The sequence below is a fragment of the Empidonax traillii genome, unplaced genomic scaffold, assembly GCF_003031625.1.
Source record: "Empidonax traillii isolate 1590-97213 ecotype Southwest subspecies unplaced genomic scaffold, ASM303162v1 scaffold827:size534266, whole genome shotgun sequence".
Classification (NCBI taxonomy): domain Eukaryota; kingdom Metazoa; phylum Chordata; class Aves; order Passeriformes; family Tyrannidae; genus Empidonax; species Empidonax traillii.
This window is the reverse complement of record NW_020956020.1, coordinates 437,955-460,725: the sequence shown is the minus strand read 5'-3', so window position 1 is coordinate 460,725 and position 22,771 is coordinate 437,955. Positions and strand designations below refer to the sequence as shown.

The window sequence follows — 22,771 nt, the reverse complement described above, 5'->3', positions numbered from 1 at the left end:
GAGCACAGAATCCTCTGGGCTGGAAGAGACCTGGAGGGTCAGAGAGTAACCATCCCCCAGCACTGCCCAGGTCACTTGTAACCCGTGTCCCCAGGGCCACAGCCATACGGCTTTGAAATCCCTGCAGGGCTGGGCACTCCAAACCTCCCTGGGCAGCCCCTGCCAGTGCCTGACCACCCTTTCCAGGGACAAATTCTTCCTGCTGTCCCCCCTGCCCCTCCCCTGGCACAGCTGGAGGCCGTTCCCTCTCCTCCTGGCCCTGTTCCCTGGAAGCAGAGCCCGACCCCCTCGGCTCCCCCCTCCTGTCAGGGATTGCAGAGCCAGAAGGTCCCCCCTGAGCCTCCTTTTCTCCAGGCTGAGCCCCCCCAGCTCCCTCAGCCGCTCCTGCTGCTCCAGCCCCTTCCCAACCCCGCTGGTCGCACACACAATATCAGGGAAAACACTGCTTATAAAAACCTGGCAAAAAGCTGCTCTTTAAACCCACTCCAAATACAGTTTTGACCCTGAACATTCTTGGCAAGAGAAAAAAAATAAAAAAAAAAAGAAGAGACTCCAGGAGTCAACGAGAGAGACCAAATCTGAGCAGGTCTCCCTGCAGGGCCCTTCCTGCTCTCACAGCCCCCAGGGTACCCCTGGAAGCCGCCCCGTCCCGCCGCGCTGCCTGCCCTGGGCCAGGCCCGCGGGCCCGCACTCACCGCTGTCCACCTTGAAGCGCTCGTGGCGGGCGCGCAGCCCATCGATCTCGCCCTGCTGGTCGCCCAGGAAGCGCTCCAGCTTGCCCTGCACGGCGCGGGGCAGCTTGGCGAGCTCGGCGCGCTCCAGGAGCTGCTGCAGCACGGCCGCCATGGCGCGGCCCCCTCAGCCCCCGCGCTGCCGCTTCCGCTTCCGCCGCGCGGGGCGGGGCCTGGGACAGCCCTGGGATCGCGGCCGCCCTGGCTGTGGGGCTGCCGGTGCCTCCAGGCTCCCGGTGTCCCGGGGGTGCTGTGAGGGCGCTGCCGCCGTCCCGCCGCTCCCGCCGCTCTCTCTATGGTGGGGCCGGGACCGCCCCCCCGGGCCCTTTTCCCGCGCTCCGCACTGACAGCTCATCGCCCTGCGCCGCCCCCGGCCCCGCCTGATGACGTGTGATGGACACCTCAGTGCTCGGCTGAGGCGGCGGCGGAGCCGAAACTGCGAGCTCGGTGAGGCGGAACACGGGCTGGGGCTGACATCGGACACTGATGGGCTCCAGGATCCGGCGGGGTGGGCGTGGGGCGCTGGGGAGCCCGGGAAGGCGGTGGGTGCTGAGCCCGGGGATGCTGATCCGGGGGATGCGGTGGGTGCTGAGCTCAGGGGTGCGGTGGGTGCTGAGCTCGAGTGGGTGCTGAACCCGGGGATGCGGTGGGTGCTGAACCCGGGGATGCGGTGGGTGCTGAGCTCAGGGATGCGGTGGGTGCTGAGCTCAGGGATGCGGTGGGTGCTGAGCTCGAGTGGGTGCTGAGCCCGGGGATGCGGTGGGTGCTGACCCAGGGCTGCGGTGGGTGCTGAGCCCGGGGATGCCGAGCCAGGTGTGGGACCCGCGGCCCAGGCCGTGGGGCTGCTGTGAGGTGTGAGAGCCTCCAGGCGGAGCCTCGGGAGCCCCTTTGTTCCTCACCGGGTGCTCTCGGGCTCCAGCTGTTTGATGTCGATTCTCTGTGGGAGCCCTTGGTGCATGAAGGGGCTTTCAGACCAGTCCTGCATGGAAGGAGGGGGGTCTGGGGCAGCCTCCATTCCTGGGTTCACAGTGGGAGCTGCAGAGGTGGCTGTGTGGAATGCCCACAGATGCTGTGCTTGGAATGCCTTGGGAATTGCAATGGGAACGGTGCATGGCACGTTTTAGGTACAAGGGAGGAATTTAGTGAGTCCCTGTGTGAATGGAAAAGTGCATCCTTTACATTCTGGCCTCTGGGGAGACAAAATGCAGCAAGAAACGGTCACTTGGAGTTGTTTCACACCTCAGATCCTGGGGTTGGGTCTGGGCCCCACATGGCAAGAGAGACACTGAGAGGCTGGAGTGTGTGCAGGGAAGGGAGCTGGGAAGGGGCTGGAGCAGCAGGAGCGGCTGAGGGAGCTGGGGGGGCTCAGCCTGGAGAAAAGGAGGCTCAGGGGGGACCTTCTGGCTCTGCAATCCCTGACAGGAGGGGAGAGCCGGGGGGTTCGGGCTCTGCTCCCAGGGAAGAGGGACAGGAGGAGAGGGAACGCCGGACTGGATGATCTCGGGGGATTTTCCAGCCTGGGCAGTTCCGGAGGTTCTCTTTGTAAGACTGTTTTCCCGTTGCTGTACAAGCACCTCCTCTGACTTCGTGCACTGTTTGTTTTGCAGGGTGGGCCCCCAAGGCTCGAGCCTAACCCAGAGCCATGGGCAGGACGTACCTGGTGGAGGAGAGGGTCGGGCAGTACCTGACCGAGCTCAGCACGGCGGTGACGCCCTTTGTCACTGGGCTGCTGATAGGGCAGGTGAGTGTGGGGTGGCTGCTCCAGCCGCTCCTGGGAATAGGGAGACCCCTGTCCTTGGTGCCACTCACGGTGTTTGCTCACATGGATGCTGTGTACAGTGCTCCCCACAGCGGGACTACGTCATCAGGGCTGTCCGGACCCCTCCCAGGGAGCAGCACAAGGAGCAGAACATCCCTCCCAGACTGGCATCCCTGGATGAGGAGTGGATAACCACACACGCCAGCCAGGTGAGGAGCTCACCCTGGGGGACAGCAGAGGGGTGGGAGGAACGGCAGGGAAATGAGATGGTCACAGAGTATCATCTTGTCACTTGTGTGAGCCTTTCTCTCCAAGTGGAAGAACCTTCCTCGCCAGGCTGGGCACAGATACTTTAATCCACAAATACCTGTACTGCTTTCAGGTTTTTTGATGAAAGGAGACTTGAGAGCACTGAAGGGAGAACATTTGCAGGGTGTGTTCCTCCACTGCAAAGGATCCCATGAGTGAACTCCAGCCTCACCTGTTTGTGCACACTCCTCTCCTCTTTGATGAGTTGCACGGTTCCTAGGCCACCGAGTCCTGCTAATAAACATTCCTTTTCATGTTGAAGGTGTCCAGGATGCTCCCTGGAGGGTTGCTGGTTCTTGGTGTGTTTCTGATTGCGAGCCCAGAGCTGTCAAAGGACGGGCAGAACGCCCTGCGCAAGGTGAGCAGAATTCCTGCTGGGAAGGCAGTGGGGAGGCAGGAGCATCTCTGGCTGTGTGTCTGAGGAGTTCCCTAGCACTGACTTGAGTATGTACTCAAGTATATTTTGTTGCTTTAAGTCAGAAAATATAGATATTATTGTTTGATGTGTGTTTTCCAGGCTGGAACCCCAGAAATCCCTGTCCTGTGGGACACTATTTCCTAACTTTCTGTTGCTTGTTGCTGCAGCAGCAAATCTGAGTTTCTTTTTGCTGTTTTTATCTCTGTTTACTGAATGTGGACATTCTGGCTTAGGAAAGGCATCTTCAAGGTTTATATTAAACTAAATCCTTGTGACACAGGTGTTAGTGATGTCAGGTTTCCTTGTCTGAATGAATTGCTCAGATTGGAGATGTTTGCAGTAGTGAAAAATTTATAATTCTTAGTTAAAAGAAATATCTTTTTATATCTAGAAATGTCTCAAACTTGTGTATTTGTCTTGGGCCTCTGGGGTTAAATTTAAAACGGTCTGATAGACTTTTGGTATCACTTGGACTTAAAACTTTAGTACAAGGCTATATTCCAGAAATTACAGTGTGTATGACTGTGGGAAAATCCATCCTGTTTTTTGCTCTTTAGCTAATCTTCTCAGTGGAAAAGTCCCTGACTAAAAGAAGGCTCTGGAAACCTGCTGAGGAGGAGGTGTCAGACAGAGCAGCTCTTCAGATCTGTTCTGGTACAAAAAAGTATCCTTTATGAGCAAGGTTTATTGGCTGAGCTGCTGCCCCTGACCGGTGTAACTGCTGATAAATGAGGAGTGGGGAGGAGGGAGTTCTCTGAGTTCAGGCAGACAGAGATCAAATGGGAATTGGGAAGTTTTCTGCTGGGCCATGAGTAAGGCTGTTGACTGTCTTATCCTCCCAAAATTCCCATCATTCCTTACTGTTAGGTTTGTCTGGGTGGTGGCATCATATTATGCCTTCCCCAGTCAGTCTTGATTTGCACAAGTTGAAGAAAACATTTACAATAGTGTTTAACCCCTTGATCTTGCTGTTAGCAGTGGTACTTCCATGGAACTGGGGAAGCAGCAGGCATGGGGATCAGTACTGGTGCTGCAGGGGCTGCTGGTAATGAGATAATACAAGGAGAGAAAGGAGGATCTTCCTTAGAGAGGTGAGAGAGACAAGGACAAATTCCACATTGGTGCCCTGGTGGCTCTCCCTGAGAGTACATATCCTAATTTACTTGTAAGAGCTGGGACAGCAGCACTGTGGGAGTTGGAGTTGCAGGCAAATGGTGTTCCCCTTTTTTACACTCATGAGAGGTGAGAACTTCCTTCAGAGCATCAGTTAGCTCCACAAAAAGGTTTAGTAAGGGACAAAGTGAATTGGGAATTGTTCTTGCTTGCTCTTTTGCCTTTCACTGAGTTTTTTTCTTTAAGTAGCAAAGAGTAGTTTGCAGAACCTACGACGTGCAAGACCCAAAGGTGAGCTCGTCCTCTTGTGCCCTGGGCAGCTGTTAGTGCCTGGCAAGTCATGTTCCAAAAATACATTGCCATCTGAGTTACACAGTGCTTTGTGTAGGTGTTTTATGGCTCTTTTGTCTTCTCTGCTCTCAGAGTTCAGCCAAACCAGCAGATTGGAAATACCAGAGTGCTCTGTCTGCCTCCTGGTTGGCTTTGGGCTGCACAGTAAATGTTAACATTCACATTCCACTCCTTGCTACTTCCCCAAACCACGACCTGGAGAAGAATACCAAGGTAACAAACTGCCTGCACCAGTTACTGCACCGATTGCTACAGCAATTTCTCTGTTGAAAATGAAATGAGAGAGAAAGATTTGAATAGGGCCATAGAGGAGTAGGACTAATCAGGGGAGAATATTTAGCAGTTATTCCTCTGGTAAATGCAATTCTTCTGCTGTGCTCAGTGAGAAGTTTCCTTGGCTCAAAACTACTTAACAATTGTCATGAGCATTCCAAATAACATCTCTGTTGCCTCAGGGAAAGGTGAAAGGTTACACCCGGTTAGAGGTTTTTAGGAAGGGTTGCAGTTCTTGTTTCTTCATGGCTGTGTTCTGAACATGATGGGTCCAAGGGTTACCTTTGGAAAAAAACAGTGTTTTCTCACAGACTTTAACACTCCCTTGGAGTAACTGCTGAAACATGTGTTTCTGTAATTTCAGTGTGGTACTTCCCAACCCTTTAGTGAAACTCTCCTCTTTCTGATGAGATTTTTGTGTTTTCTCTTACTTTAAAGAACGGGTTAAACCGGTGGTCAAAGCAGATAGAAGACAGTGTTTTCCTGATCAATGGACAAGTTAAAGATGATGATACAGAGCTACTGGAAGGGCAGGTGAGTCCCAAACAACAAGTAATTGAGCTCTGATAGATGTGTTTTGGAAGCTCCAGAGTGGTGAAGCATTGACTGAGACATCTTCTGTACAGTATTGTTGATCTAATTGACCTGCTCCAGGTCACTGATACTCAGGACTGCACTGTTCTTTGCTGCAGGCTCCAGCTTCTTCCTTGGGCAACTTGGACACAATAATTAGATGTGAAGTCTGACTAAAATGTTGCTGTTAAAGAACATGAGTGAGATGTGAATGTAGGTGATGAGATTGCAAAGACCTGCATCTGCCTGAATGTTTAGTGGAAGCACTTTGTTTGGCTGATGTGTCCGTCTCTCCTTTTAGTTTGTATTGGCTGCTTTCTATGTGGCATTTTTCTCTCTTGAAGGCTGTAAACTAGGGCACATTTTATGCCATAGTGAGGAGACTTGATTCTGTGACTTTTTTTCCTGTTTCATGACACAAAGAATTTTTTTTCCCCTCAGAAAAAGTCAAGAGGAAACACTCAGTCCAGCACTCAGTTCTCTGATGTCAAGGTGCTGACACAGCTGGTAAGTGTTTAGTGGTCTGCAAAGTATAACCTTGCTGTCATATTATAAAACAGAGTAAAAAAGTAAAATAAGTCTGAATTACTGCCTAGAAATCCAGCTTACTTATTCGAATGTAAGGCTTTTTTTGCTCCTGTAGATATTGTTTGATATGATTGCTGACAGATCATGCCTTTAGAAACTCTTGGAGTGTGAAAACCACATTTGTCTGTGAGCTGCACAGGAAAACAGCTTATGGAAAAGAAGCCCTGCAAACTGATTCATTTGGCAGTAGGATACCTGTGTGTACCTGTCTACACTGATTTCAGGGTGGCTCTGCATCCTGAGGGCAGACAGGTTGCATGTGAACATCTGAAGGAGTGCTGGTGATGTCCTAGCCCTGTTTTCGTTCCTGGTGCTGCAGGTGCCCTGGTAAGACCAGGCTGAACTGTTTGTTTTGCAGTGCCAGGGTTCAGGTGGCAGATCGACAGCCACAGTGCAGGTGTGCAGTGGCTCCATAAACCTCCGAGGGGCTGTGAAGTGCAGAGCCTACATCCACAACAACAGGCCAAGGGTTAAAGAAGCCATTCAGGTACTGAAAAGGGGATTTGTTCAGCACAGACACTTTTCTGAAATACGTGGACTTTGCCAGGCTGGTTTTATTTCGCCAAAATAAAGTGGGGTCAAAACGTTCATCCCCTTGCATGTTTTTGTGTCAGTGCCTCGTGAATATTTTTGTTTGGTTTTAGTGCTAAATGTCCAGAAGTTGACAGATAAAATTCCCAAAGCTTTCCTCAGCTTTTCATGTTTGTTTTGCTGTTTTCTTTCAGGATGTTAGTTCTTTTGATGTTAGCTTCTCTTTATTGAGCTTTTAAAATTCACATCAGTTTTGATTTCCTGGGAAAAACTATTCTCTCACCAGGGGTTAAACCTATGAGGTACTTGGGTTATTTCTTCTAGTCAAAATCTGCAAATAGCTTTTATATTACTGATAATTATATTTATATCACTGATGATTTCACTTTGTCCTTGCAGGCTCTGAAAAGAGACATAATAAACACATTGAGTGATAGGTGTGAAATACTGTTTGAAGACCTGATTTTAAATGAAGGACCTCAGAAAAAAAGTAAGACACATAAAACCCCCAGCAGCTCATATTTGCAATGAATTTTGGTTGTTGTGGAAAATTCTGCTGGTACAGTGAAGATCCAGTGTGGTTGGAGCAGAGTAAAAAGCACAAGGCACAATTTCTGCTCAGCGGCCTTGACTTTTTCTTAAATCTGGAGAATGTTTGTCAGGTTCAAATGTGTCCTTTGGCATGCCAGCATTCAGTTCTCGTGACCACAAAAGACAATTTTGGCTTCTTTCTCACTGATTAGAAATACTGTGATTTTTAAAACTTCTATAGTTGAAATTCCTGTCACTGAAGTTCCAACTGAAACTTGCACATTTTAGATTTTTCGTTCTGAAATCACTGTATGGCATTCCCATATAGTATTGCAGGATGTTAAAATTTGGTAGGATTAAAAGAACCAGCTGGGCATGGCCTTGCATGTTTTTCTGTCACCTGTGTTACAAGTGTTAGTGGACAGGAGCCCTGAAATCCAGTAGTTCATCTCTGTTAAATTGGCATTGCATATGAGAATTATGGTATGAAGAAGTATCCTGGGATTCTTTAAACTTTAAAAGAGGTGTCCAGTTACCTTGTTGTTGGGTCTAAATAATAAATTAGTGAGTTGAAACAGCAGTGTGAGCATCTTAGGTGAAGGAAAGCCTTTTCCTTTGCGTGTAGTTTTGAGTTTGCTCTTTAGGTGGCACCCGAACTTTGTGTCTGCAATCCCTTGTGGTGGTGAAATCCTCCTCTGCAGGCTGTCCCAAGTGCTGCTGATCATTCCAAACAGGAGAAGAACTCTGCTTGAAATTTTACCATTTTAGAGCTCTGTTGGATACTTCTGGAGAGACTAATCATGTAAAGACATAAATCAACATAACAGCAGCCAAAACCTCCACAAAACAGCAACAGCTGCCCAAGCCACGGCTGAGATCAGGGTTTTTACGTGGAGGGCTCGAGCAGTTCTTTTGCAGTAGCTTTATCTTATGGCCAGAGGTCAAGGGGGAATCTTATCCTAACTGGCATGGTGTTTTTCCCCCTTTTCCTGTAGGTTTGGGGAGGGAGTACCACGTGCTGCCCCAGAGACTCTTTGTGCCCGTGCCTGGGTCCAGTGTCATGCTCAGCGACTACAAGTTCGGCGACGAGGCCGCTGGGGAGATCCAGGAGCGTTTTGTGGAGCTGCTGGATCAGGCTGTGCCAGCTGAAGATATCCACACAGCAGAGGGGATCAGCACAGGTGAGTGTCTGAGAGCCAGGGCAGGCGGCAGCATTTCTCACGACAGTGTTGTCCAGTGCCATAGGCCACTTTTATCCAGGTACAGTCAGCTTGCTCCATACGAGCTCCAAGATCTGTGATTTCACCCAAAATGAAAACTGAGAGGGTTTTTCATTTTCTACTGAATTTCATACAAGCTTATGATCTGATTATGAAACTCTTATATGCCCTTTAACAGATATTTTGCTATAATCAGTTACTGACTTCCTTTTTCTGAATATTTCTGGTTTATATCATTCCCTATTGGCTTTTTTTTTTTTCCCCTATGTGATGTTGATTTTAATGTAGAAATGAAACCTGATGTTGAAATGCATCCTGTGATCTCATGGAAAAGATTTTTCTCCCTAATTTTTCCCTCCATCAACACGAACGTGAACTGCAGGTTACAGTTTTATAATTTAAATGTAAAAAGAGTGGCATTAATTCTCATATAAGAGTTCAGAATACTTTCTGCTGTTGGTATTTAGGGATAAAACTGGGAAGTGCAGCCATGACTTGCTGTGCAGGGTGAGCTAGGAGTGTTGATATTCTCCTTGACCTGCTTGTTTACTTGGAGGCAATGTCAGAGCTCACCCTAAATTCTTTTTTACCTTTCTAAATGAATCACTTCCCCCCCAAAGGCTTTAACCAACCTGTCAGCTGTGAACTGACTCATCATGTGCGAGGTGTCCCCAGCTCAGGGACCTCAAGGAAAACAGGAAAGCCAGTAAAAACCTGGCTGGCATTATTAGAGTCACTTTAATACTCTTACAGCTCATTACTGCTGAGCTTTAGGGAATCAGTGGTACTCAGGGAAGCAAATTAGTATTGTAGCAGGGGATGGAGGTGTGGGAGGGACAGAGGAGATGATTCAGTTGAGCTTTATTGTGTGATCTGGAGGTGGGATGAAAACCCCTTTGCACTGACAGCAGTGGCTCAGAAAGGTTGATGCCAGTACTGTGTGTGTGAAAGGATGGCCACAAAATGAGCTTGGGTGCTCTTGGAGCTTGCTGGGTGTACAGTTATGTTCTTTAACCAAAAAAAAAAAGGCAAATTTAAAATTAATTTAATTACTAAATTAAAGTAAGTGCTTATTTTCTTTAGGGAAAAAAAAAAAACCACAACAACCCACAAATTAAAGGAAGTGCATAGGAGAGAAGAAGGAAAACCATACAAATAGGATTTTAGGAAAACCTGACCTTATCCTGGAGAACTCCATAAAGATTGTTCATAGAATGGGATCTGTTCATTCTGATAATTACTCTCATGGCCTCATTAACTCGTGGTTTATTAAAATCACCTTCCCCCAGAAGGGTCCTTTTAGAAATGAGACCTATTAACTGCCTAAGAAAAGTGTTCTGCATTCGAAGAGAAAACCTTAATTAAGCAGTTTGATTTTTTATGGTTGCTTTGGTATGAAGTGTCCAGGTGTTGCTGTGAGCAGGTTTTTGTGCCCTGACAGCAGTTGGGGGTTTCCCTTGTGTGGAGGCTTTTCCAGTTCTGATTTGAGCATCGTGATGGTTCTCTATAAGAACATCCAACGTTCAGTAAGTGGTTTGTCATCAGCCTTTCTATTTGAATCACAATTCCTGTGGTCTGAGGCACCAACCTTGAATTAACTGCAGATCTCTCCATGGTGAGCTTCTGGGGAAAGGTTGCTGATATGAAGAACTGTCTAAAAAGCAAGAACATGAGCAGGCTTTTGAAATAATTTTATTTTTGCCCTTTAAAATATGCTCTTGAGAAGAAAAGGATCCAATCAGTATAGGCTAAAGATTTGCTTTTTAAACAGCTTTTAGTCAAAACATAGGAAATTTCGAGAAGGTCACTTTTATGTGCTTATTGAGCTTGACCTCCTCCAATTTTACTCTCCTGATTCCTTGGACAGCTCTCCAGTGAGGACACTACTGGGTCCTGCTTTAAAATTGCTACGTGGAAAATAGAAAGTAAAACCCAAGCTATTTATAAATGCAGGCCGTAAATAGCTCTAACACTGCAGTTTCAAGGTATTTAGTGCTTCCAAACAGGCAGCTGAAAGCTCTGCAGTTCTGATTGGCTTTACTAAATCCCTGCCCCTGCCTGGTGCAGCGGCTGGGGATGGACACAAATAAGACTTGAGCAGTGCTAATCCCTTCCCCTTTGTCAGGGACTGCAGACTTGCTGAGGGATTGAGGATTCATGGCATTGCTGCTGAAAAACATCTGCTCTTAAAACTTGGTGTGATTTATGCTCACATCCCTCCAGAAATGCCTTTGGTAACTAAATGGCTCAAGAGTGGTTCTTTTTCTTTTTCCCTTTCTCTTTGGGGTGTATTTTCCCCTCTGAGGAACGTGCAGCTGCCTTGATGTGCTGCTTCCAAAGGTGCAGTTCTTGGGAAGGCACAGAGAAACAGAAAGTGAGAGGGCACAGACCATCCTACCTGCTGATCACACCTAAGGCAGGAAGGAACCTGCTGGGTCCAGACCTCAAAGGGGACCCAAGATTATCCCAAGGTGATGTGTTTTAGGGAGTTCAGAACTGGACAGAATGTGGTTCTCTCACTGAGCTAGTTAAGATACTAAAAAGCTGTATTGCAGCAATTAGTAATTCCTCTAGCTGAACATTTCGTATTTTGGGCAGTCCTTGGCACAGAAAAAATAATGATGAAACCACTCATTGATGAAACCTCATTAAGGACCAGTGGCATTCAGTGATATTTGACAATTTCTCTTCAAAAAACCACACTTTGCATTGAAATGTGTTGCTATTTTGATTTTAGGTGTATGTGCAGCTCACACAGAGATCTCCAGTCCATGTTTTGCTCAGTGTATGGCCATGCATGTGTCTGGATATCTATATATCTCCCTGTCTTGGGCAGTTTCCTCTCAGACAGTTGGTAACTGCTCTGCTGCTGCACATCCTACACAAATTCAGTGGGTTTAGGGGTAAAAATGGATAAAGACAGATTCTAAAAGTCTACTTTGAGTGCTTCTGTGTAACAGGTCTTGTCTGAGTTTGACTTGAGAAGGTTTTGAAGACAATCATCCTCATGAGTCATCTGAGATGACAGAAAAGCCTTTCTGATCACATCTAGATTATACATTTCCACCGTAGCTAATGATAGAGAAAGTACTTCGTGAATCATTTGCATATGAATCACACAAAGGATGTGCCTTATTACTCAAGTATGTAATTTTTGATTTATAGCTGATGGACAACCCTGCTGGGTGGTTTGGAAACAGGAGCTCTGGTTTTATTTAGATCAGTGTTCCATGGACTCTCAGACTTGGTGTCTGGTACTGCTGGGGGGATTTCTTTGTCTTCTGGACAATCTCTTGGGCTCGTTCTGCTATCTCAGTGTGCCTGTCTTGTTCTTCCCAGCCACAAACACTTTCTCTGACTGGTTGCTTGTCCAGACGTTGTCTGCAGTCACAGATACTGAGCTATAACCCAAACTTTGGACAAGTGGTGCCTTAGCAAACTCTCCTGGGAATGGGAATGCAAATGAAAGGCCCTTGGCCCACCCCCATCTGGGATTCCATGCTGGCTGGAGGTGGCACAGACAGTTCAGCTGGAGCACTGCAGATCAGTGCCCTTGTTTCTCTCCTGCCTGTCTCCAGCAAGCTGGGGAGAGCCAAGTGGTGAGGGAAATCTTTGGGAAGGAAATGGATATGGATGGGTTTGAATCCCATCTGGCTGGAATTAGGTTCAAGCTCTCTCACATCCTGGCTGAGCAGACTAAGGGTTTAGCAATCACTCCCAAGAAGAATGAGTCCTTTCTGCCTGCTCAGAAAGGGTGTTTTTATGGGATCTTCCCCAAGAAGTTTCTGTGGTTTGAAGAGATGCACTGCTGGCTGTTGGGCAGGAGGGTGATGCTGGGCTCATCCTTCTGTGGCAGTGGGTTGGCATGTGACCTGAGCCCAGGACAGGTGGCTCTGAAGGGAAACTCTCATACTAGGAAGTGGTTAATGGTAAATTTTGGTGGTTCCCCCTCAGCGTAGTCAAATTCTCCCCAGGCTAGGCAAATACAATTGGGTATGTTACCATGGAAGCAGGGTGTGGAAAACGAGTTTGAGAAGAGGAACTCCTCCCCAAATGCACTTTGTCTCTTTAGTTTTACTCTCACATTGTCATAGAACAGTTTAGCACTGTGCTGTTGCTACTGTACTGCTTCAATAAACTGCTTTTTGTACCATAAATACAGAGTTGATGTAAAGTTGTTGGGCCCTTTGCATTAGTTCATTGTAAAACACAACTGTTAGTCTTCCCCTGGTGTTTACTTCTTCCCTTGATTTCCATGCAGTTGATATTTGTCCAGTTGCTGACAAGCTGGAGGACACACAACAGACACAACTGACAAAAGCCACGCTGCTGCTGAAGCTTCAACAAAACATGGGTATGTTGCTTCCCAGATTTTTGCTGTAGCAGTCCCAAAACTGCAGCAGGCCCTTCGTGTTTGCTCTCACAGCATCCCAGTTTTCGGCCTCAGTAATTCAGGGAACAGCCAATTTTCAGCCTCAGTAATTCAGGGAACACCAGCCCCAGAACTCTCCTTTTCAACGCAACTTCTCCACGATACTCCTTTGTCCAGCTCTGTCTGTACTTAGTACAGCTCTCTTGGCTGGGAGTCTTCCAGTATTAAAATACAGTTACGCTTTAGTTATACTTTAGTCAACAAAGCAGTAACTTCCGCTTTCTATTTATTGTTAGAACATGGTAACTGGAAGATTGAATGTGTGTTTGCTATAGATATATAATTATTTTTCCTTAAGTCATTACTCAGGTGTTCTGGGGGTTTTCTGTGTGTCTTCTCAGCTGCATCAGTAACGAGCAAGTTAGTCAACAGGGAAATGACTGTTGTGCTACCAAGAGGCCTACAGAGTACATGTAGTGCTGCACAGAACAGAAAAAACTTCATAGTGGTTGTTTCTTTAACTGTCAGTTATTTTTTCCCAGCCTGATTCCTCAAATCAGGGCATTAATTTATGACCCAGGCACTGCAGAAGTGTGCAGGCAGCTGCATCTCTGGGAGGGCCCTACTCTGACTGTAAATGTCGTGTCGAGCTTTGCTAGTTTATTTATCCAACACTGTAGCTTTAGATTGAGGGTCAGTGGTGTGAGGTAGTTCACAGAACACAGAATGTCCTGAGCTGGAAGGGACCCACAGGACCATCCAGTGCAACCCCTGGCCTTTCCCAGACACCCCAACAATCCCCCCCCTGTCCCTCAGAGCGTTGTCCAAACCCTCCTGCAGCTCTGGCAGCCTTGGGGCTGTGCCCACTGCCCTGGGGAGCCTGTTCAGTGCCAACCACCCTCTGGGGGAAGAACCTTTCCCTGAGAAAAGCAGTTTTTGGAGTGGCTCTTTGGTTTCTCCTCGGGCACATCACCTGCCCCTGCCCTCCACGAGCTGCCTGTGCTGCCCTTGGCCCCTCACTCTGTGTGTCTCTGTTATTCCAGGTGTGGTGGTGGCAGCTGCTGTTGCAATCCTTGCATCCATCTTCTCCTTCAACTACTTCAGTGACTGAACTGCAGCCCTGCAGCTCCATGGGAATGTTGGCCCTTTCCAAGATGGAAACAGCTCGGTTTAATGTATTAGTAATTAATTGTTGCCTAAATATCCCCAGGTAGATGTGCAATAGCAGTGCAGTGGTAGGCTCAGCTCCCTTGTTCCAGCATGCACTTCAACTCTCTAGTAGAATTATGCAGGTGCAGAATCAAGTAGAAAGTGAATCAAGTTTACAGGAAACCAACCCTGTCCCCCATATAAATGAATGGTAATGTTATTTCTGTTAATAAGGAACCCTTAAAAGATAATATGGAACCTTCATTTTTTTACCTGCTGGCTCCTTCAGTGCAAAATACTGCTCCTGGTGTCTCTCAGGCTGCTGGTAGGACTAGTGTAGTTACCTGGTATGACAATTCCTGCATCAATTTGCTAAGAGAAACCTCATCTCATTAAAATTAATGGGGGAAAAATTGGATTTGCTTTTAGGTAATACTGGTTAACTAGCATAAAAGGTATACAAATAGTTTCTAGAAGTTTCAAGACTAGACCAAGGCAACCTGTAAATACCTTAGTTCAAGACCTGGAGAACTCAGAAATCAATACATTTCTCTGCCCAGTTCTGATTCAATCATTGTTCTCTTGGAATATTAACTATTTCAGCAACAGCTTCATGTAGGCAGCCCTTGTGGTTTATCTTGTAGGTACATGCAAGTTGTCAGAATTATTGCTGGTCAGGATTTTTAGACTATAAACGGAAAGCTTTCCATTATAGGATATTTTTCAGGGTACACTGGGCTATGACATGTTTACTTGCCATGAGGAGAGGTGAAGGAGGGAAGAATTCTAGGAAGGTTAATAAAGATAATTTGTATATGAGATGTGATGTTTACTTGGACCTGAGCTACAACAGAAAAGAGTTCCAGATTTTAAAGCATTTTAATACCACTGCAAATACCTTTTTTTTTTTGTTTAAAGGCACTGGAACACAAATTAAAAATAAACACTTTGGTTCTAAAGCATAATCAAGGATGTACTGGGATACCTTTATTAAAGGCAACTGTGAGAAAGGTGTCTCAACTAGTATTGCCTCATCTGTGTACTCTGTTTTTACATGTTTGGAAAAAAGAGCTGCTTTTAGTGTTGTGAGTGTCCTCTGAAACAGGGGGCTGACCTTTTGTGCTCGGTGTTGCCCAAGCAGGGCCTCCTGGAGGAGGGTGGATGTTGTAATGGGGCGTTGGGTTCAGCTCTGTGGCATTTACAGTTGCCTTTTATTCTGTGCCAGGGGGTGCAGTCAAAAGCACGAGGGCATCATGCCCAGCAGTTCGTCCAGGGGAGGCTGAGGGCTATCCAGAAACTGGGATTAATTTTGTAACCTGCTGCAAAGTATGGTTGGCTTCAAAATTGCTCTGCTGAAGTCTCTGTTAGAAGGAGGGGCATAATGAAAAGCAAAGAGTTCGTCTTCTGGCTGTCTTTTGGGGAGGGGTGGGGTGAGGAGGTAGAATACAAAATGTTGGAGGTAAGAGATGAAGCAGTTATTGTGTAGTTGCCTGTCACACAAAACTCAGCCCCAGAAGTGAAGTGCATGGTCTGAGGTGCTCAGTACCTGGCACCAGAAAAGAAAATGGTGGTGAAACACTCATCCCATAGCTCTTCTCCTTTAGTGTTTGTGGTGTAAAACATACAGCTTGTTGGGATGTAAAATTCCAGGGACCCCTAGCAGAGAGCTCTGGTTTCCTTCCCCCCTGCAAGCTCCCTCAGTGTTTGGTAAATGATCCTTTTCTTTATGGTCTTACTACAGGTGGTCAAATTAACCCCCTAGCTTATAACTACCCAGGTATCAAGCATCTGTGGAAGTCTGGTTTTCCAATTTGAGCTTGGAAGAAGGCAAAGAATTTGCTTTTGATGGGATTTCTGCTTTCATACGAGAGTAAGAAATTAATTTGACCCTGTCAAAGTAAAAATGAGTAATTCGACTTGTACCTACAGATTGAGCCTTCCAGTCATCCTGCCATGAGGAAACAGTGGATGTGGAAGAAGGCAGGTTCTCACTTGTCTGAGAATTACAGGACTAACCAAGAGGGGATTTCATGGTCCCATCCTTTCGGGTTGGCCATTGAAAACGTAAGAAAACGAGGGCTTAGGGCAAATGAAAAAGTGTGTGTAAGAGAAAAAGAATCTTTTAAAAGTCTCTTGGATTACTGTGTAACTACCAATATAGTTCACACTTCCAGGGGCAGGTCTCAAGGGCTGTTAAGCTTTATTCAAAGTTATTACAGAAGCACAATATACTTTTCCAGATACTGCAGACAGTTTAAACATTGCTGCTCAACATATGGAGCATCCATGAAATGAAAGGAGCTGATGCTGTGTCAGTGTTCGCTGTTGTGAGAGCAACACTTCTGTAGTGTTGGCACAAAAGTGACAACAAGAAGGGTGAGAAATTTATTTCTTTTCACGAGTACCAAATATTAAATGTGGAAGCATAAAATGCTGTCCTAGTTGCCTAAGTTATTTAGGAATGCAAGGACTTTGGGCTGTTTGTCCTTCAGACTGCTTTTTCCCACTGAAATTGGCTGAAGTGTTCCTGAGGAGCCATGATCCACAGCATGGACATGGCCTTTTGTGTGCACAGGGGATGGATCAATCTGAAATGAAGGGCTCGTGCTTCTTGGACACAGGTACGGGCCCTCAGTTTTTAATCCTTTTTACCTTCATTTCCTAAAGATCACCAGCTTTGTCTGCTGTTCTTCCTATCACTCGTGGCTGGCGTAGAAATAATTATGTACAGGACTGCCAGTTGTATGTGTTTGAAGTGAAATTCATATCCTAAAGGTTAAATAATTTTGTGTGTTTGTATCTTGCGAATAAATTAGCAAAGACAGCCTTCTCTAAATGAGGTGAGTGTTACTGACATTGATTTACAGCTTACTGAGGAGGACAGGGAGAGCGCTGTGGCTCTGACTATTCAACATCCTGCTCATCCGTGTTGCCGTTTCCCAGGGCGGGCAGCTCGCCCTCCGGCAGCAGCCCGTACTCATTGAGGAAAGCCTCCACATCCACAGCAAAGAACTCCTCGTTGAACTGTTCAGAGACGCTGATGAAATTGCTCAGCAGCTCCCCGGCCTTGTAGACCAGCAGGGAGGGCAGCACCTCGCTGGAGAAGCGATCGCCGGCGCCGGTGCTGGAGGCCCTGATCTTGCAGAACTTGACGGTGGGGTACTCGGCGGCCAGGCAGGCCAGGCTGCTGTTGAGGGCGTCGCAGCCCTTCACGCCGTCCTCGTAGATGTGCACGATCACCGTGGTGGTTTTGTGCTCCTTCTCCACGGCCTCCAGGAACTGCTCCCCGCTCTGCAGCTCACACACGTGGCCGAACTTGGGCCCGAAGCTCAGCCTCTGGTGCATGTCCTGCATGCAGCGCTTGCGGTACTGCTGGAGGCAGCTCTCATCCTCCTGCGCGTGGATCAGCTCGTACTCCTGCATGCTCATCTGGGGGGCCAGACAGCGGGGTTAGTGAGTGCTGAGCCAGACAGCGGGGTTAGTGAGTGCTGAGCCAGACAGTGGGGTTAGTGAGTGCTGAGCCCCTGGGGCTGGGATGGGAGAGCCCCAGCTGCTGTCTAAAGGGCATCAGAGCCGACCCAGAAGGGCCGTTGCTGCCTGCAGTGACTCTGAAAGTCTCCTCAGCACTCCCACGTCAACATGGCAGTACTGGAGGCGGGTGCCACATTTGACAAAAACCTCTGGATCTGCCAGAGTTAACAGGAATTTTGTCCCTGACTGCAGTGGGCTCAAAGCTTAATTGCTGTGTTTTGGGGGGTTTGGGTCCCCCCCCGGTCAGACCTGGCAGGTGGCAATGAGTGACGTTCAGGCTCAGAGCTCTGTCCCTGACGAATAGGTCTTTAAACAGGTTTAAGGTTTTCCATTGCCTTAACCAAGGACAGATCATTGTGGCAGGGAAGAGAGGAAGAAAGGTCAAACTGTGCTGTGATAGATTGTTGTGAAGTGTCCTGTTTGTTTTACTGGAGTCTTTTGCTTGAGAGAGGACTGGGGAGAGAGACTCAGAGAACCTTTAAGGTTGGAAAAGCCCTCTAAGATCATTGAGTCCAACCATTAACCCAGCAGTGCCAAATCTACCACTACCCCATGTCCCCAGGCACCACATCCCCATTTTTTTGGACACTTCCAGGAATGGTGATTCCATCAGTTCCCTGGGTGGTCTGTTCCAATGCCTGACAACCCTTTTGGTGAAAAATTTTTCCCTACTGTCCCACCTGAGCCTTCCCTGAGCCTGAGCCACCTGAGCCTTCCCTGAGCCTGAGGCTGTTCACTCTCCTCCTGTCCCTGTTCCCTGGGAGCAGAGCCCGACCCCCCCCCCGGCTCCCCCCTCCTGTCAGGGACTTGCAGAGCCAGAAGGTCCCCCCTGAGCCTCCTTTTCTCCAGGCTGAGCCCCCCCAGCTCCCTCAGCTGCTCCTGCTGCTCCAGCCCCTTCCCAGCTCCGTTGGTTTGCACATGGTTTGTTCTCTCTGTGCTGTGAGAGCTCTGCTGAGTTAAACAGAAATGGAGTCTGGCAAATCCAGGATTTTCTAGCTGATAACTGGTATGTTTTATCTAGAATCAAATTAATTTATTTTGCTCTACTCCTCTTACCTTACGGCAGAATCTCTCCCTGGTGTCTTTGTCATCTCTGCTGAAGGATCTGTGTGGTGAAGACATTTGTCTAAGCATTTCTTTCTTGCTCAAGGATAAGGACTCTCCATCTTCACTTTCTAATTTGAACTTCCTCCAGTCATGGATCACACCTTTGGGCCCTGAGAGAGATGAAGCTGGATGAGAATGTCTGCAACAAGGAGCTCCTTGAGAAGTTTCTGCTCTTTGCTGCTTTGTCCCTGTGTGCCTCAGTTTATCTGTCCATCCCTCTTCCTGCCAGAACTCTCCCCAGGAGTGCTGAGAACCCAAACTTTGGGACCAACATGTCCCAAAAAGTAAGGGTTTTTTCTAACCTCTATCACTCTGGGGTCTGCCTCCTATCAGGAGCCCAGGAAAGGATTTTGGTGAGTTGTTTCAGTAGTTAACAAGGATGAGAACGTTGAAACCTGGTAAAACTGCCGTGTTGGCCAAAGCTTGTGTTTCATACAAGTATATTTGAATGTCTATAGACAGTGCATTTTTATAAATAAACTGTATAAGAATCACAGGAAAATTAAGAGTACAGGGCACTTGACATTTCCTTTTAAGCCCATACTTGTTCCACTGGAAGAGTAACCCATAAGGCAAATGCTACAATAATTCTGATTGTAATGCAGATCTTGGTCTTTGGACCAAGTTTAGCTTATTTTTAGGGGAAAAACAAAGCAGTTCTTTCCTTGCCTGTGTGTGTTGCCTGTCCTTCAAAGTCGTCTTCCAGGCTTGTGTTGGCATTTTCTTCCATTTCAGTGGCTGGAGTAGGAGATGCTGCAGGTTCCAAATGAGGACAGTTAATAAGAGGTTGGAAAAGGGATAAGCAGGTACAACACAGTGTGCAGTGTCCTGCAGTGAGTGTCAGTGGAGATCAAAAAATACAAACACAAAATCAAAATACACATGATAATTATAGAGCTTCTCACTGTCCCCTGGGAAGCAGCTGGGACATGTGTCAGTCTCCTTCAAAAGACATCTGGCCAGACTCTCACTGCAAGTACCCAGCTGAGGGTTCCTTCATTATCCTGTTCCTTCCCACCCATCTGGGACATGGTGGGAAACAGTGGGTGTAAAACTTCCTGCAGTGGGAATGTGTACTGAGTGTTTTCTTCTTTTTGTGTGTGTGTGTGTGTGTTGTTTTTTTTTTTTTTTCAATTCCCCCTTGCAACCAGGAACCAAATAATTTTGTAAGTGCTGCAAGTATTTACTCTTTAGGGTTGCCTGAACTGCTCATTTCACATACAGGAGATGGAGTCCAGAATTTGAACCTGTTGGGCAAGAGGCCTCTGAACATCCTGGAGCTGGTTGGGCCACGTTTGTTGCAAAATAGCAGAAATGATGGGGGTTATAAATCAAAATCACTCTCTTGTCCTACGCATTCTAGAAACCAGGTGGCAATCCTGGGGCACTGTGGTACAGCAACACCCTTTTTATCTTGAGGTGGAGTTTTTGAAGCAGATCCACTGGTTTTGAGTATTCCCACTGAGGAGATGATCCCAGCTGGGGGTTGTCAGAGCACTACAGAGCACCAAGGGGCCTTAAGGCAGGGGATTTGAGTGCTCCTGTTCAGCCTAGAGCAGTTTGAGCTGCTCATATGCTAAGCTAAGCTTTGCTTGACTCCCCAGTAAATACCATCTTTAGGCTAAGATGTTCTCATGCCGTGAATGCCTTATTTAAAAGCTGCCTGGGTGTTAGCCTGGAGTGCTGGAATGGTGCATGCACATGCACAGGAGGAAGTGCACCTTCGTTTTTCCACCCCAGCATCAAGGGATAACAGGGAATAACGGCTGAGCTGGACAGGAGGAATCCGATTCTTGCGTGTGTTGGGACCAAAGCTGATTAAACATGCAAAGAAGTTGTCCCAAGCATATACCCGTGGCAATTAATCAAAACTTGTGGGAAACATTGCAAGTAAGTTTGGAAGAAAAGCAGGTAATGAGTTAGACTTTATTGGAGTAAACTCTGTAGTTAATCTGTAGATAAATTGTTGTCACTGTGCAGATCCAGATTACCGGATCATTGCTACTCCCTCAATTCTGAAATAGAAATCTGAAGCTAATCCCTTCTCACTCGGCAAAACTAAGAATCTTTGCCATGTTGGGGATGGACAGATAATGTGGATATGCTGGGTTAAAGCCTCAAGTCTTTCCATGGCTTACACAAAGATCTGCAGGAAGCTCTCTTTGCTGCTGCTGCAGATTGTCGTTGTTCCAAGAGGAGCAAGAGCATCCTCTCTGTGCTTTGCTGGTTCAGAGCTTTGAGCCCTGAAAGGCACTAAAAGTACAGGATATGAAACTCAAACAGTCTGTGGCAGGCTCCAACCAGAACCCTTGACCAGGCTTTGGGTGAAACATCTCTGTGCCCAGAGATGGCAGCACATTGCCTAACAAATGAAAGCTCTCTGTAAAATTTATTTGAAAAGATGAGGTGAATCATAACAGCACAGAAGACTGTGTTTCACCATGCTCCTGCAGTGTGGCACGAGCTTACACTCCTGACCCTGCACAGCCTGGGAGGTGACCACGGGCTGGGGAACTCCTAAAATGCCAGCTCTGTGACTGAGTCAGGCCTGAGCCCAGAGCCAGGCAGGCAAAGTGCTCTCCTAAATACTTGTCATTCTTATCTCAGCTCTGGGGACTGGGCTGGCCATGCCAGGTGTTTCCCAGGTAGGTGTCTGAGGGCACAGGCACACGAACGTGTCACTGCAGGGTGGCTGTGGGAGGTGCCAGGCTGAGCACATGCCCTTCCTTCCAGGAAAGCTGTGTGGGCACAGCCACCTGGGCAGGGAGTTCTTCCACGTTCTCCTGAGGGGTTGAGGTGCAGCTGCTGTGTTGCTGGTTGGGATTTTTTATGGCTGGTGAGGAGGTGTTCTTTTATATGCTGGGCAAGTTGCGTTTTTCCAAGGAAAATATGAGCTTCCTAATAAATGGGGAAATGTGGGTGCTGCCAGCTCTGGAGCTCGTTGTGCAACATCCCCAGGAGGAAATGGCAGCGCTGAGTCCTCACAGCAGGCAGGGCCAGGGCACCCGGGGTGACCCAGCACAAGGTGTCTCCCATCCCGAGTTGGCACCTCCCTGGCTGTACAGGTGAGCTGCAGTGTGGTGTACCTGGCAGGGGGATGGATGGAACCCTCCTCTGCACTGGATGGCAGCTCTGGGAAGAGCAGCAACCCCGTGGAGAGGCCACGGTGCTCACGGTGCTCTCGTGGGCGTAAGTGGGTCCTAATTAATTGACTGACAGGGCTGTCTTCTGACCTTAACGAATTTCTGTTCATTCAGGTCACTTGTAAATGCAGCCCCCCTGACAGTGTCATGGAGCACAGGGGGCAGGGGCAGAGGCAGAGATTCCCTGCTGGGGATGGTTGGAGTCATTGGGGATGGGCTTGGGTGCTGGGGACCCTCCCTCCCTGGCTCCTCTGAGAGATGCCTTTCTGCTTCACAGCTGATTATTTGGGGTTTTTTTCATGTAAATGTGCAGTCTCTCAATGCCAATAAATAACTTGCTCAAGGTGAGAGCACAAGGTGAGGGCAGAGGAGCCTGAGCTGAGTCAAACAGGATGATGTGCAGTGATGGTAACGTGCTAATTAATGCCATCTCTGGAGTTAATTATGCCTCCTAGTTCTGAGGAAGCACCCACACACCTTCCAGGCCACCAGCTGCACTGCTGCTGATCCCAAGCTTCCCCTCCACACCGTGTTAACAGCATGTGGCCCTCCAGATGAACAGCAGTCTCAGGGGAGGGGGAAAATCAGTGATTTAGAAGAACTATTGTATTTTCATCAGCTTTTGTCATTGGTTTTGACAACTGAAAGTGGCTCCCGAAAAGTTTAAGTGGGGAGAACAAATTTTCCTTGTCAGGTCTGTGGCTTATTAATATATTAGGCCATATTTTGTCATGCCTGTGGTGACTTCACATACATATTTTAAGAGACTATAACTTCTATAACTTCCTTCCTTTTCTGTCTTTATGTCAGATTTTCTGAGGGAAGAAAGCAAAAGTTACCATATCTTCGTGGAGGAGATTTGAGGTGTCTTTGTGTGCCAATAAGTCACTTTTTCAGCAAGAAAAGAGCCCAAACCCAAAGTACATGCCTGACACTGCCATTTAATTTCTATGAGCCCAGGTTGCTCCAAGCCCCATCCAACCTGGCCTTGGACACTTCCAGGGATGTGGCATCATTTTGTGCCTTTGGCCTTCACAGAGTTTTCTGTTTCCCCAAAATACAATTTTATTAA

The 22,771-nt window shown here is 47.5% G+C and overlaps 3 protein-coding genes across 6 annotated transcripts in view; 1 reads left to right on the top strand and 2 right to left on the bottom strand.

The window, feature by feature from the left end:
- Positions 1-846, bottom strand: part of TPR (translocated promoter region, nuclear basket protein) — a 33,118-nt gene extending 32,272 nt beyond the window's left edge. For all 3 annotated transcript variants that reach the window (XM_027901961.1, XM_027901962.1, XM_027901963.1), the window contains exon 1: positions 696-846. In XM_027901961.1, coding sequence (XP_027757762.1) covers positions 696-846 — 151 coding nt within the window. The remainder of the gene's footprint in view (positions 1-695) is intronic.
- A 1,464-nt stretch (positions 847-2,310) lies between these two features.
- ODR4 (odr-4 GPCR localization factor homolog) lies at positions 2,311-14,933 on the top strand. Of its 2 annotated transcripts, XM_027901966.1 has the most exons (13): positions 2,317-2,472; positions 2,571-2,699; positions 3,062-3,157; positions 3,775-3,881; positions 4,585-4,621; positions 4,754-4,894; positions 5,393-5,488; positions 5,969-6,034; positions 6,474-6,602; positions 7,046-7,136; positions 8,173-8,358; positions 12,659-12,751; positions 13,813-14,933. In XM_027901966.1, the coding sequence occupies exons 1-13, from the start codon at positions 2,374-2,376 to the stop codon at positions 13,878-13,880; spliced, it is 1,338 nt and encodes a 445-aa protein (XP_027757767.1). In that variant the 5' UTR covers positions 2,317-2,373; the 3' UTR covers positions 13,881-14,933. The 2 variants fall into 2 exon arrangements, with proteins under 2 accessions (XP_027757768.1, XP_027757767.1); XM_027901967.1 differs by lacking the exon at positions 6,474-6,602 and having other exon boundaries at positions 2,311-2,472.
- A 1,885-nt stretch (positions 14,934-16,818) lies between these two features.
- The window catches only part of PDC (phosducin), a 14,090-nt gene continuing 8,137 nt past the window's right edge, over positions 16,819-22,771 (bottom strand). Inside the window, exons 2-4 of the mRNA XM_027901970.1 lie at positions 19,226-19,309; positions 18,506-18,666; positions 16,819-17,347 (exon numbers count right to left, since the gene is read on the bottom strand). Of these exons, the coding sequence (XP_027757771.1) occupies positions 16,823-17,347; positions 18,506-18,666; positions 19,226-19,286 (747 nt within the window). The 5' untranslated portion in view covers positions 19,287-19,309 and the 3' untranslated portion in view covers positions 16,819-16,822. The remainder of the gene's footprint in view (positions 17,348-18,505; positions 18,667-19,225; positions 19,310-22,771) is intronic.